This window comes from Gymnogyps californianus, chromosome 2, assembly GCF_018139145.2.
Source record: "Gymnogyps californianus isolate 813 chromosome 2, ASM1813914v2, whole genome shotgun sequence".
Lineage (NCBI taxonomy): Eukaryota > Metazoa > Chordata > Aves > Accipitriformes > Cathartidae > Gymnogyps > Gymnogyps californianus.
In genome coordinates, this window is record NC_059472.1 from 152,871,101 (window position 1) to 152,885,894 (window position 14,794).

The following is a 14,794-nucleotide window of genomic DNA, read 5'->3' on the forward strand; positions in this document are numbered from 1 at the left end:
CTTAGTATTGGATTTTTTGAACACTCAAATTGTGAGATGCTAAGAAAAGACACACACATATTTACAATGGACGCAAGAAGTGGCTCACCTGTGGTTACCAAACAACCTAATGGCTTAGCCAGGAACAGGACAGATCTGCCACCACCAGCCAGTTGCCTTCCTGCCTTACTGCACAGCACAGGACAGCACTCAGCACCACGCAGAACATGCCTCTGAACCATTCCCACAAAGACTTGCTTGTTACATGAGGTGTAAAAATATTTTTTAGGCCTACAGGCTACAAAAAAGGGCTTTTTCCCAGGAAATGCCAACTGCCCTTCTCTCAGAAGAAATGGAGAAAAAAAAAAAAATTGAAGTATTATTACTATTATCAGTTTTCATCTTTTCTTAACTAAATAAACCAGTCCTTCCAATGCTTGGTCATAGTCTCCAAAGCATCTTAACTCTTGTTGCTCTCTTTCAGCTCTCTCCAACTTGTTTACAATTTCTCCAAGTCTGGCACCACAACTGGTCACTCCAGCTTAAGTCTTCCTGCTCACAGCTACTTCAGTGAGCCCACAACAGCATTTGCCTTTGATCCTTTGATGGAAGGGCATAATGCCCAGATGCACTATAATGCCCGGATCCTTCTCGCAGTACTCTGTACTTAGCTGTTCACTAGTATTGCCTTGCAAATGGCTTTTTTCTTTCTAGATGCAGTGACTGTGCACATCTCACTGATTTCAAAAGTTTATAAATGTATGAAGTGAATGCTGAACTGAAACCCTGACATCCAAAGTGCTTGAAACTCCATCTTAGTTTTTTATGCAATACTCTACATTCCAGTTCAGATTTATTAAAATACTGAACAGTCCTTAACCTAAGAGAGCCCTCAGGGACTATACTTGATATGTCCTACTAATTTGCCAGTGAACTACTAAAAACTACTCAGAAAGCAGAATACACAAATTCAAAGGCAAGCAAGGTCATGAACTTTAATACATCAACGAATTCCCAGTGAAAGTCCGCATGCATGCTCTTACCTGCGAGGAATAAACTTGTGCTTATTGCAGGGTAAGGACACACATGCACACAGGGAACCTCAGAGCAACAGCCATGCTGCTGGGTAAACGATGTGAAGCTGCAGCAAGTTCTTTGCTCCTCTACATTTTTAGTACATCTTCACAGCCAGCTGTGCACTTGCTTCATAATATTCTCATCTAGACCTTTTTTTTTTCCCCATAGTCTGCTTCTGTGACCCAAATATGAAACCGATGCTGAGAGTCCTACTAAAATATATGATACAGATCACTTGAGCAAATACATCACTGGAGAGCATCATTTCCAGCTAGCTCTTAGCAATTTCTTAGACTCCTCTGACCAGCGTGTTGGGGAGATGCTCACCCTCCAGCCGTTAGGAGAACCTTACAATTACCTCATATCTTATTTTTAAGGAACTGATGCACCTACCAAAGACATCATGAAAACAAAAGCAGCAGACTTGTAAAAGGCACAGTCAGCTGATCTGTGTCACACTGGCACAAACTAGTACAATCCTAAACCATGCTGGGAAGCTGTACATGCACAACATGCTTGTACAACTGTCTACTAAATACTTCACTATGAACATCATTTGCTTTTACAAATAATAGCTTCAAGAAGCAAACACTTTAATTTTATTAATTATATTTGGAGTCACAGAATTATACAGTAACTTCAGAGGTTGGACGAGATCTCTGGAGGTCATTTGGTCCAACCCCTCCACACAAAACAGGACCAGCTAGATCAGGTTGCCCAGGGCCATGTTCAGTCAAGCTCTGTCCATCTCCAAGGATGGAGATGCCACAACTTCTCTGAGCAGCCTGCTTCACTCTCGAGGTGAAAATTGTTTTCTTAATATCTAACTGGCATTTTCCTTGTTGCAACTTGTGTTTGTTGCCTCCAGCAATAACGTGCCCATGTGAGAAGAGTCTGGCTTCATCTTCTCAACACCCTCCCATTAAACAGCTGAAGAAAGAAAGAAAGATCTCTCAGCCCCCCTACTCTGCTCTACTTTGGGCCAGGGGGTGGGGGGTGGGGGTGGGGGGAATCAGCCCTCTAAACCTCTTAGTGTATTTTCCAAATAATGTTACATATTAAAAAAGCTTTTTAACTGTAACTGCTGAAACATTCAGAGAGACTTGTAACATATAATCACACCAAGACCAAGAACTAAGACCACCCTTGGTTATTTAACAGAGCTAAATAACTTAAAAGGAAAACCAGACAAAAAGATGACCCTTTTCACAATATCTCATGTAGCTGGAAAGGGATTTTATTTACAATATTTAAATGCAGTACTGTGAAACAAACAACTTGGTTCACAGGCAGTGCACCCGCTGCTGAACTGTCACTGCCTGACATCCTGTCTTATCTGCCAAATTGCTCATTAGGTTTGGCAATTTTCACCTGCGCCTCCAGTTTATATTTCAGCAGGGAATAAACATCAGTCTGCTTTAACAATCTTCTGCAGTGAGCTTCCAACCTCTTCTCAGAAAGCACACAGGCACACACAGAAAACCCCTTGTGTACTGTATGCTTAGGAAAAAAAAAAAAATGCAGCTCAACTGATGAAATACAAGAGGAAGTTCAACTTGGGTAACAGAAAAGCAGTAAAAGAGAAGGAGTTAGGTAAGAAACAAATAAATCAACTGCTTGTATCGATGCATTGTGTTTTCACATTGCAAAACAACATGGGGGGTATGGGCCAGCCTCATTTTTGTTTCCACATTTAGATGGGAAGATTCAATTTGACACAACCCCACCATGTGCAAAGTACAGGCTGTGTTTGTGCATGGGAAAAGAGGGAATCCAGATGAATATTACTTTTCCAGCTGGACCTGATCTAGCTAACCTTTCCCTTGCTGGGAGAGGAGCGGTGTGATCTATAAACAAACAAAAGGGGTAGCATGGCAACCAGAACAAAGAGACGAAAATCTCAGCAGGCCCTTAAGCCCCAGCCTAATGCGCTGAGATGCTGGCTCTGAATGGAGGCTGCTCCGTACCCCTTGGGTGCAGGTGAGCGGTAGCAGAATGGCACAAAGCTACGCTTCTGCGAGCGAACTGCTGAGAAACAGAGCCCAGCTTGTGAGCAAAAAGCACCAGAGATGTAAAACAAAATGTCTAAAATGCTATAAACCAATTTCAGACGGAATACTGTTTTTCATTTGTTAGAAGTAAAATATTCACCGCCAACCCTGCAATTAGCTAGAAAATTACAATAATTACAGCAATTTTGTATCCCATCTCCAATCCAATTAATAGATATATGACCTTGTCAACATGTAATAATCAGGATCTGCATCTACCACAAAACTGGATGGGTTTTATTTGCTGAATAGAACTTACACAGTAAGAAGATAATTATTTGAAATACTGAGAATACCATTTGTATGCTATGCTTCACTTCACAAGTTATAAAGGAAATACAATAGGGATATTATTTCGATTTTCAATGTATATTTAAATGAAATTCTTGAAATAGGTATGTTTAATACAGGATAATATTACTGGACTGGGATTCTAAGCCTGTGGTTTGGAACATTTGAAAACAAAATATATCTAATTGTCAACATTAAAAAAAAAAGGAATTAGCTAGATAAGAGAGCATCTCTGATTTGTGATAACATATTTATGACAAATTGTTTCACCCATTTTATTTTTGCATGCTTTCATAAAAAGTGTCAAAAGAGCTATAATTCTTAACAATAGTTTTAAAAGTCTTCTGCATTTCTATAGACCTTTGTATTGTAGGGTCTCAAAGCACTTTTTGGTCATTTTAGTAATCTGTGAACTAGCTAAGTATTCCATGTATTTTCCAGAATAACATCGAAGATAAGTGAGCTGTCCAATATATCATTGGATTTTAATCTGCGCTATATGATTTTGATGCACTAACATCAATGTATTGTATAATACACCAGATACATACACATTTTCTCCTTAGTGTGATTATTTGCCTGCTCTAACCCCCCCTAAGTTGAGAACCCAGGAGGACAGCTTTTTGGCTTATGCATGGAAATGAGATATGCATTTAGCAGCAGCATACTCCAGTGACAGCAAAATGGAAGAGTCTTGAAATTCCAGGATACTTCTTTATTCTGCCATTAATCCTTTCCCTAATTTAATTCTGTGTTGTAATGAAACATAGTTATAGCTTGAAAAGATACACGTTCAAGTCTATGTAAGATAACTGTTAAATGTTGTTCCCTTAATTTTACAGAAAACACTCTGGTACAAAACCCCTGAAACTTAATAGAGTGGTAACTTTTCCATTTGCATTTTACCTGATTACTTAAACACAAATTTTATCCATTAAAAGAACACCTACAGAAAAGTAATCTCTTGGGAATTAGGAATAGTTGTTTAAAACACCATATCTGTAGAACATCAAAGGACTGACTGATACTAACTTCTGCTACGAATTTTCTGGAGTGGAGTCACTACTTCAAAAGTTCAGTGAGCAAAATGATAGACACTACATGTAAGAGGGCACAATGCTTTACCCAACATTGTCTTGGTTGCATGGTACTTTTAACAACAGTTAAAATTACACAGTAAATGTTGTTGCGTGATCTTTCTTCCTAATAAGCTGAAATATTCAAAGATCCTGCCTGAGCAAGAAATGTGATATATAATTCCTGCTTCATGGTTTTGCAACAAATGTTCCCCATGTTGAAATAAACAAAATAAAGGGATGCTCTTGGCTATGGTTTCTGGTTTTTAAAGAAGTGTATTTTTGCAACACAGTAAAGGCACATATCAGCAGGTGTTTTTAGGGAAAGGTGACAAGCATAACCTAGCAACATTGACAGGTTCAGTAGAAAGCGCTCCTATCTTTAGTTTCTTTTTACCCTTTTCTTCATTAAATGGAATAAAACTGGCAAACTGAAAATTACATCGTGCAGCAACTGCATTTGGAAATTTTGCTGTGATTTTTAGTGTGAGGACAATTTTAAACTGGCAGCACAGAAGGAGCTTATTGCTCCTAAAAGCAGTTTATAAATAATTTATTAAAACAGAAAGGTTTGTTTACTTGCATGCAACAAGCATTTACAGTTTCTCAATTCCGATCCGTTTTCCATAAGGACAGACAATGAATCATTTTCCCAGCAGCATGAATGGGTAACAGCACTTCGCATCCTCGTAAATTAAGACAGAACACATCGAGATACCAAGAACATTTACTTACTTGCACGAAGGACTGAAGGGGTGACCTCAATTTCACTTGTTGCTTGGTAAGGCTGAAAGGCTGACGCCGCGTTGGAGCCAAGCTCACTGCCAAAAATCTCCGGGCTTTGTGTGCCTGTCGAGCTGGCGCTGGTGCCATCACCTCCATGGTGTGGATCTTGCTCATCAAACACAGCTACAAGCTGCAAATGACAATTTAATCTACTGTTAAAAAAAAACTTTCAGCAACATCAAAGTGCCATTGTAGATCAGCATTTCATCATTCCTTCCCACCAAAGAGCAAGAAACATCTATCAGCAGAGACTCAGGTCAATGCCTAGATCACATCATCAGCTCAAACAAAGGCAGCCATTAATTCGGTAGTACAAAGGGTCAACAGCTCTGGTGGGACACGAAACCCAGCACTGCGAGTAGCAGAATGAACAGCACCAAGTCAGGAAAGGAAGGGTCGCACCTTCCCCGGCAAATCACTTCATCCTACCCAGCAATGCAGAAAACTATCTGAGTGCTGATCAATGCCTGTGTACTGGAATTTATCACCTGTGTTTTGATACCTCTATATGCATCTTTACTACAAAGTCAAATCATGAGTAAAACCACATTTTTACAGAATAAAAACATACAGTAAGAAATTACATTAATACACATTGAAAGCTACAGACAAAATACAAAGCCACCCAGAAGTGTTATAATCACTACAAGTTATCATCTATTAATCTGCCACCTATTAATCTATTATCTATTAATATGATTTAAGTTGTGGGCTTCCCTTGCAAAATTTCTTTCTTCAAATTTACAGAGATACTTCTGTATTTGCTTGCAATCAGCTTCTCCAACACAAGCCTAAGAACTCAAGCCCAATTTGAAACTTAGCCAAGTCACTAATTTAATAAAGATTTACTAAAACTGTGTTCACCGTTGCAAGGGAAATAGGAAAAACATCACCGTGTTTTTTGGTAAATTTGAGATATTTTTTCCACTGTAAATGAATGCTTTTATTTGAAACAAATAATTGATCCCAATTTATCTTTGGTGACCTACTGAAAGAGAAAAGGCCAGCTCTTATACACATTTAATTTTAGAACTTAATTTTCAAGATGGGTAAAAAAGTTTTATGGATAACAGCATTCTGCAGCCTATAAATTAATCTGTAATGTAATATTTGAAAGACATTTCCAAGAAAGCATTACATTCTTCTGTCCAAATTGGTAGGGTAAATGGAGCAAATCAACTTAAACCTACGCTGATCTCTGCAAATTCTTTATTTTGTTAGAACAACACTTAAAGCTTCGTATAACCTAAAGGAATCAGAGAGGTTGATTTCTTTTTTCTTTTTTTTTTTTTAAAGTGAATTTGACATCATCTCATCCTACAGATTTTAATATTAGTCCCTTTATTCAAATCTTACTTACACAAACATCAGTAAAAAAATTTAAAACCGCAACTGCAAGCCCAAGTGGAAACCATTTGGGAATTCAGCTTTGGAAAGTACTTTCAGGCATTAACTTTTTTTAACAAGTAGTTTTGAAATTGCAGACAGTAGCAAACTTCTCCCAATAATTCCATACCTAATGCAAATTTAGGCTCTGGCATGTAAATTGGTAATGGGTAAAAAGTCCATGCTCTCTCCACTGCTATTTGAAAGGTAGGGAGCAGAAGGAAAACCACGCTGCAGCTGCAGACAGCTAGAACATGTTTTTAACCTACAAATCATTATTTTATACTTGAGAAATCTATACACAGAAGAGATGCGACAACACCTAAAATGGCAGTAGCTCAAGAGTATTGGAAATTTAGTTTTCTAACACATTGTGAAATACCAATGCTTACAAAAATTGAAGCATGTTTCTCAAAAGAAGCACACTTTACTCATAACACTTTTACTATCTGTTTTATAACAAGCTAATCACCAACCTCCAGCAACTGAAAATAAATTAATCCACAAGTGAAGATGTGTAAAGTATTAGAACAAAACACAAACAATGCATTTAAGAATTCTAGGCATGGAACATCAAATCTTTTTCTCCTTTGCGTGGCATGTATCAAGATAAATGCCCAAATTACATTCTGTTCCTTTGAGGCTGATTGAAAAATATTACTCAATGCATGCTGCTGCAAGTATTTTATATATATTAGATGTATGTAAAAAGGTACGTGCATATAAATCTCTATATATGTATGTTCTACTGTAAGTTGCCTCTAGCTTTTTCCCTATTCCAGACAGTCTATAACCTACGACTTCAGAACATCTAAAACCAAATGTTTCTCATTTCAAGCTTAGCTTTTGATCTTACGTATTTTCGCAAGTATTCACCGTTTTGACAGCATCAAACCTTCAAAAGGCTTCAGTTCCATTAAAAAGCATACCAAGTTGTAACATTTTTGCATACAACATGTGAAGAAACACAAGCCATGTTAGTCTTCTCCAACTCTAATTAGCATTAGAAACGCAGGTTAGGAAGTTCATTGTAAAACAGCGTTACAAAGGTACACTTGTTCCTCACAATAAGCTAGAAAGTCTTCAGGACTGGAAGACTTAATGTGAATAAACAGTGTTGGATCTACATTTCCAGAGCTTGGTATGCCACTCTGCGGATGACGAGCTCGCAGGAAACAAGGACAACCAAAACATCTTCCACTGTATTCTGATATCAAGCATTCATTTCTGATTTCTCCAACACATTTTATTTTAATCAAGGGAAATTCTTTGAGGAAAGTAATTATACACTTTTGTACCTCTAGAGGCCCAGAAATCACACCTCAACTACTATCTTTGCAGGAACAAGAAACATCTGAAGAGACACCTTACAGCTACTTCGAAGGAAGCCACACAAGTAGGTCACTGGACCTACAAAGAATCCTTTGCAGCAGGGATCCACAGCAATAAACACTGCTCTGTGCCAGGGAAACAAGTGGCCTGTCAGTGAGATGCCAGTCATGTTTAAAGGCCAAAGAGACGTTTCTAATTTGGCAAAGCATGGAACACACATTACTAGACCAGCTTTTATCAGCCTTAAAGTCAATGGTAAAGCTATGGTATTTTGCTAGGCTTTAAATATCAGATTTACAATGAGAGTAGAAAACAAAGATTACTGTCTTTTCTGGAAATCTGGAAACATCATCATCTTTATTATAGGGAGACTGCTTCCATGTTGACTTTTTTTTTTAAATAAGAAATAAATGACTAAAATTACCATAATCATGCACAGTGCTGGTTTTCAAATGCAAGGAACTGCATCCTCCTTTCCAGAATCACTCCATGATGACTTCCAATACCTGACATAAGCTATGCCTCCTGTTCTCTGTCCTGCAGTTCTAGATCTCATCACTTGCAGTGACCTGAGAAACTCATCACACCATCCATTCTTATGCAGAAGGGATCAGCAGAAGGGCTGAACAAACCATAACAATGCATGAAGAAAGAAGAAAATAGCTTAGCTGTTCCATATTAGATCAATATTAGCTCTTTAAAAGATCTTCCACCAAAATTCAGTGAAAATTGGAGCCAGTTGGCTTGTTTGAATCCATTTTTTTAAAAAGACAACCCCTCAGCCAAAGACCAAATATTATATCAATAATAATAATAAATACATAATAATAGTAGTAGTTATAATAAGTTATATCCACCCCCCATTCCATGGGACTTGAACTTAAATGCATCAAAGATGTGAAAATATGGTTAAATAGGTTACAGCAGTTTTAATCACATGGGGTAACAGGACACACTATTTGCATTTTTCAATCACTGAACTAAAAATCTGGAAATGGGAAATAAAATCAAGTAGTCTTTGTCTTCCAAAACAAATTTAATAAATGACAGGCTTAATGTAGACTGGCATGTTTACATTTCGAATTATAATATGGCAAAAGCAACGGAAAGGAGGTTTCAGTACAGATCCACATCCTTCATCAATGTAAGCTGGCACAGGAAGAATCATCAGTTTGAACAAGATAAGAATTTGGTCCATAGTATAAGTGTATACTAGTTTTTCAAGAAAAATGAAGTTTCAAATATTTAGTAGCACTTTCAAGCATAAAGACAGCAGCTTTGTTCAGATGACAATCTATGGAAAGCTTCATTCCATTTCATCAATGGAATTAGAGTAAGTCTTCGAAAGGTCAATATGCATAAATGAAAATACTCCTATTTTTTAAACTCCAGAGCAAGAAATATAAGTAATCTTATACGAATTATCAACAAAAGACACAATTTCTTTAAAAAGCAACAACAGTCAGGTTTTAACCAACAGATTTAAAAAAAAAAAAAATACAAAGAACTGCCGTAAAACTCAACAATTGTCCCAGTGGTAAAAAGCATACTTGTGATTTCAGTATATGTTAAAAGGGGTTTTTTTTAATTGCTACCATCATCCTCCAAAGACAAAAAAAACCCAAACACGTAGGAGTACAGTTTAAAAACCAGCTACTAACCTGATGCTCTTCTCTTTTGACTAATAAAGACTTTCCACAGCAAACAGAAAAATAAGGAGGAGCAACATAATTTAATTCTTTTTGCTAAATATACTAGCTTCATCAAGCAAATGGCTTACAAAGAAATGATTCTACAGCCTGAGATATCAAAACAAAGTTTTACTGAGACACCGTTGGCTTTGGGATAGGAGGATTCCAGCAGATCACTGCCTTCAGCCCTCTATAGCACATCTGACTGACTCCCCACACCACCATGTTTTATGCAATTAATTAGAATCCAAACTTTAGTTCTTTCTGAAAGAGATACCAGGATGAGCTTCTCTACTGCTCTGTCTGGGACTCATCATATCATACTAACCAGGTTATATTTACTTAAATAAATAAAAAGCAAAAAGACTGATTTATTTTAATATTGACACAGCAGCAGCAGTCTGCATTCCAACATTAATTATTACAATTTCCGTCTATTCTAACGTAATTAAAAATCAGTAAACACATATGCATTCTTAATTAATAGACTAGATTAAGTACTTGAATGTTAATTAACTGGATTAAAAAACTATTCACACCAGCTACGGTTGTTTACATTTTCATTAAGTACTAAGACCATAAAAAACAATTCATCACTATCAAATGGTGCGATCAGGTCATCTCTCTCCAGCACAAAACCACAAAAGCAGAAATCCTCCACTTCACAGAAACTCATAAAGCTAGAAACTTTTGCTGAATTTTTTCCCCCACTATGACAAGTAAGATTGTCAAGAAGATCACTTGAATTTTGCATATTCCTAAGTATCTGTCCAAAATTCGTTAAATTCTTTTGTAATATTTATTGATGAATCTGATACTGGCTCATGTGTAGGCACCAGTAATGATTTCAGACTTACTTCAACATCAGTTAGGATTACAGCTCTATTCTCATGCTAGAAAGACAGCAAGTGATCCTCTGTTTTTTGCATCGTCTGGTCTTCACATTCTCTGGTTTTCACATCCTCTGCACTTCTTGTCCGCTCTTTTTAACACAGAGTGACATTGAAATCACTTATCTTTTTTAATGATTAGGAGCCATTTTAAATATCTGGTTTCTTCTCACCAGAAGGACACTTATCAGATAATTTCATACAAGGACATTCCCAGTTTGTTCCGCTGTTCAGTGACCAATTGCTCGGTAGTTGATCTGTTGAGCAACCAGAAGTGTCTCGGTTCCCCTGGCTGAACCATGTACTTCCCCTCCTGGCCCATACAACAACTTCCAGATGTGGTCTTCCCTTTCACAGCTGCTATGGTCTTCTGGCATTTATGCGGCACATCATCTCCTGCAGGATGGCCATTCGTGTACAAAACTGCCTTTCACACAAGTGATTATTTTTCTGCTTCCAGCAGAATAGCGAGCATAGCCCTTCTGAGGCAGCTCCAAGTGACGGACCAGCTCAACACCCACCTCTGGTGAGGCGACCATGCTGGCAAGGATTCTGGTTCTCAATTTATGCTTAATAACTGGACTAAATAACTTTTTCACGGGAGATTTTGGTCCTTGAAGAGAGAGATTTTGATGGTTCAAATGAGATTCTAAAATCTAAATTAGCCTTGTCAATATATATCTCCACCTAAAATAGCTACTTCGAGCACTTCCTTTAAAACCTGATGCCATAGGATTAAGCCCAGCCCTGTCCTGCAGTGCCAACGTACAGGTCTCTGCCTGCACACACTTTCTGACAGCCACCTGATCTGCTGATGTGAGAGATTTCAGTCACTCTCAGAGCATTGCCATACACTTTCAGACGTGTGCAGCAATTATCTGGAAAGAGGACATGGAGGAAGCTGGCAGAAAACTTAAACATGAGCGTCACTGGCATCCTTTCCTCAGCAAAAAACTTTTCCAGTCTTAAGCAAGCCTGTACAGTGAATCCACAAGGCAACCGCAGAACTGACTACAAACTTCCTCTACAATGAGCACAACCGTAGCAAGTGGACTGCAAGAGAATGTAAGCAGATTTCTATAGTAACTCTTTAGGGTTGGCAAAAACCATGTGCACCCAAAGCAGTTTGTGTATTACTCAGTCCATGTTACAATGCAGAACTAAATAATACTTGTTTAATAAGGCCCAGCAGTAAATCAAATTTCAGCTAATGGCACCTCAAACTCCAAAACATCTTGAAATACAAGTTGCTTTTGAATGAACAGATGAGTACAAGAGGAAAAAAACATAAATTCGGGAAAATAATTAGCAAGGGAGTAGACAATTATTATTTAGACATGAAAGAAACTAAATATGAAATCAATTTGTAGGCTTTCTGATGACTGAACTGACTTTAATAGCCCCATGGCAGACCCAAATTCTTATTATTCCTTGAGCTTCACTTTTCTACACGGCTCATTAAAAACCCACTTAAATATAACTACTGTTTCAATGAACTGGTAAGAGGAAATACAGAAAAAAATGGACATTTTCACAAATAATGCACTACGGCCCCCAGACGTAAAAAAAAAAAAAAAAATCAATTAGCAAAATTAGCAGCATCTAAGAGGCATTCTGTGCTATACGTGCAACCTGAGTGTCCCCTCAATAGACTAACAGATCACCCTACATTTTAAAAGGAGAAAAAGGGCAAGCGCAGTTTCAATTTTAGACAAACTGTAACACAAACAACAAACCTGTATAATTTCAAGAAAATCTTTACCTGTCCTAATTAATCAACTTCAGTCATGAAGCCAGAACTAGGTTTTCATAACAACTTTTCAAAGTAATATAGCTAGAAGGGAGCCAAAAACCTGATATTCTCGTAATAACTTTACTGCATTACTGCTTTTGGAAAAATGAGAAGGACATTTTAAGGGTCACATTCTACTATCAAATTAACATGTTGTATTGGATCTTCTGTGGATTATACAGAAGTGTAAGCTCATATAGAATCACAGAATAACCTGAACTGGACGAGACCTCTGGAGATCATCTAGTCCAAGCCTCTGTTCAAACCAGGGTCAGTGAGAGGAGGTTGCTCAGGGCCACATCTAGTTGCGTTTTGAATAACTCCAAGGATGGAGACTCCACAAACTCTCTAGGCAATCTCTCCCAGTGTTTGACCACTCTTGGTTTCAAGAATTTTTTTTCCCTATATCAAGCTGAAACTTCCCTTGTTGCAACTTTTGTCTGTTGTCCCTTGCACTACTCCTGTGCACCTCAGAGAAAAGTCTAGCTCCATCTTCACCATACCTGAGAGAGAGCAGCTATATCAAGAATGCTGTGCCTTAGGCAACCACATGGCCATAAATCACCCCTGAAGGCGTCCCTTTCCCTGTGATGGTCTCCAGTCCCCTAACTCACCCTGGTGGCCTCTGGCTGGGCCATCATGGTAATGTCTTGCTTGTACTGAGAAGGCCAAAATACTCCAGAAGCAGAGAGAAATAGCCACTTCTCTCAACCTGCTGGCTACAGGCTTGCTCATATAGCCCAGGATGGAGCTGGTCATCTTTATCACAAGGGCACACTGCTGACTCACATTCATCGAGTTGTCCACCAGGTCTGTTCCCACCCAGGCAGTGGGCCCCCAGCCCATACTGCTGCGTGGGGTTATTCCAGCCCATATGCAGGACACTGCATTTGCCTTTTCTGAACATAATCTGCCCCCTTAAAATCCCATGATATAAAATAACCAGTGCTGGAAAATACATCCTAGGTCTCGTTGAAAGCCATTCTCAAATCTGCTGACTAAGTAAACACCCTTCACTCTCGAAGCTCAACATAACATACCAAGTTATTTGCGAGATCAGAACTCATCTATTGATTCAAAGGACACTTTAATTTTACAGATAGTTTAAAAATCTTCTGCTTTCATGATTCTATAAATCTAAGAAATGATTCTGAAGTAAATATACAAGCTTTTTATTAAAACATTGCTTTTGATTATTCATTTCCTACGGCACTTTGATCTGAGAAATCCTAGAACGAATTTTAAATTGCAACCTATCTTCTTCCAGTAGGAATTAAATGCAGTTTTAGTTACTATCTTGTAAGTTCCCAGACTATTAAATATATTTTAAATATATTTAAAATTTTAAAATATTTAAAACGTATTAGTTTAATATTACACATATTTTAAAGACTTATTCTCCCTTCTCCCCTCTATTGCTGAGCAACAGACTAAAAGCAAGCATGACTATGGCACCCTGGAAAGTAATTTGTGTATGTTCTGTCTGAATTGCTCTCTACTTGACCTCCACGGGTTAAGTCAGGCTGAGGTTTAGACCAAGAAATAAGACAATAACTGAGCAGTGTTAAAAGTATTATGAGGGCTATTAGAGGTAGCTGCCACTGAGCTGCCTGTCAGGTTGGCTGGATTTGCTTTTTCATGACCTCAGACCTTGAATATACCAGACATACCACTTCTGATTAACATACTGAATGAGACTCGAGCCACCAGCCCACGTGAGCAGCCTGACAGACACAAGTATGTACAGAGCACACACAAACTGATTATCCTGCAAAGTCCTTCTGACCTGCTCACCTGGCCGAACCTACTGTAGGGACACAGCAAGTCCAACACCAAAGCTGGATCTTGGACTTCATCACCAGGTAACTTCCATGGCCAAAGAAAACATCTACATTTGTCGTCATCTACAGACAGACAACCCAGCAGCCCTGTCCTACATGGCCAGAAGGCATTGCTGGCAAAAAGAAAAGTAGCAGCAGTCTACACTTCATGAAGCTGACAGACATGGGGAGAAGGACATAAATGCCAGTAGATGGGTTTCTTTTCAGTAGGGCATGCTCCCCTGGGCCAGGAACAGGTAGAAGCTCCAGTTCGTTACGTTAACTCATGCTCCTAAATGCTGCATTCCTGCGGTTAATTTTAACCATGCTAAGGAAGGCTCCACAAGCAGTATGAATTAGCTACTGATCCCAGCCTTCTCAATGGAGATAATGACTGAATGCATTAATCAGTGCTGGTACCCGCAGCTGTTAAGCTAAGCCCTGGCAAGAGTGGGCAGTGCCATCGCTGCACTCTGATCTCTAGGAGGATGGGGGCAGCCACGCAAAATCCAAAAAGCAGAAACGTTGCAGACATCTCACTGCAAAAGTGGTTTGATTAAGATTATGGGGTAAGAGATTCCAAAGCTTGCAAGTAAACACAAAAATACTGCTAAAATGAGAGT

General features: G+C 38.5%; 1 protein-coding gene across 15 annotated transcripts in view; it reads right to left on the minus strand.

Annotated features, from left to right (window-relative positions):
- The window catches only part of PARD3 (par-3 family cell polarity regulator), a 462,214-nt gene that overhangs the window by 300,851 nt on the left and 146,569 nt on the right, over positions 1 to 14,794 (minus strand). For all 15 annotated transcript variants that reach the window (XM_050915860.1, XM_050915861.1, XM_050915856.1 and 12 more), the window contains exon 3: positions 5,210 to 5,390. In XM_050915860.1, the coding sequence (XP_050771817.1) occupies positions 5,210 to 5,390 (181 nt within the window). The remainder of the gene's footprint in view (positions 1 to 5,209; positions 5,391 to 14,794) is intronic.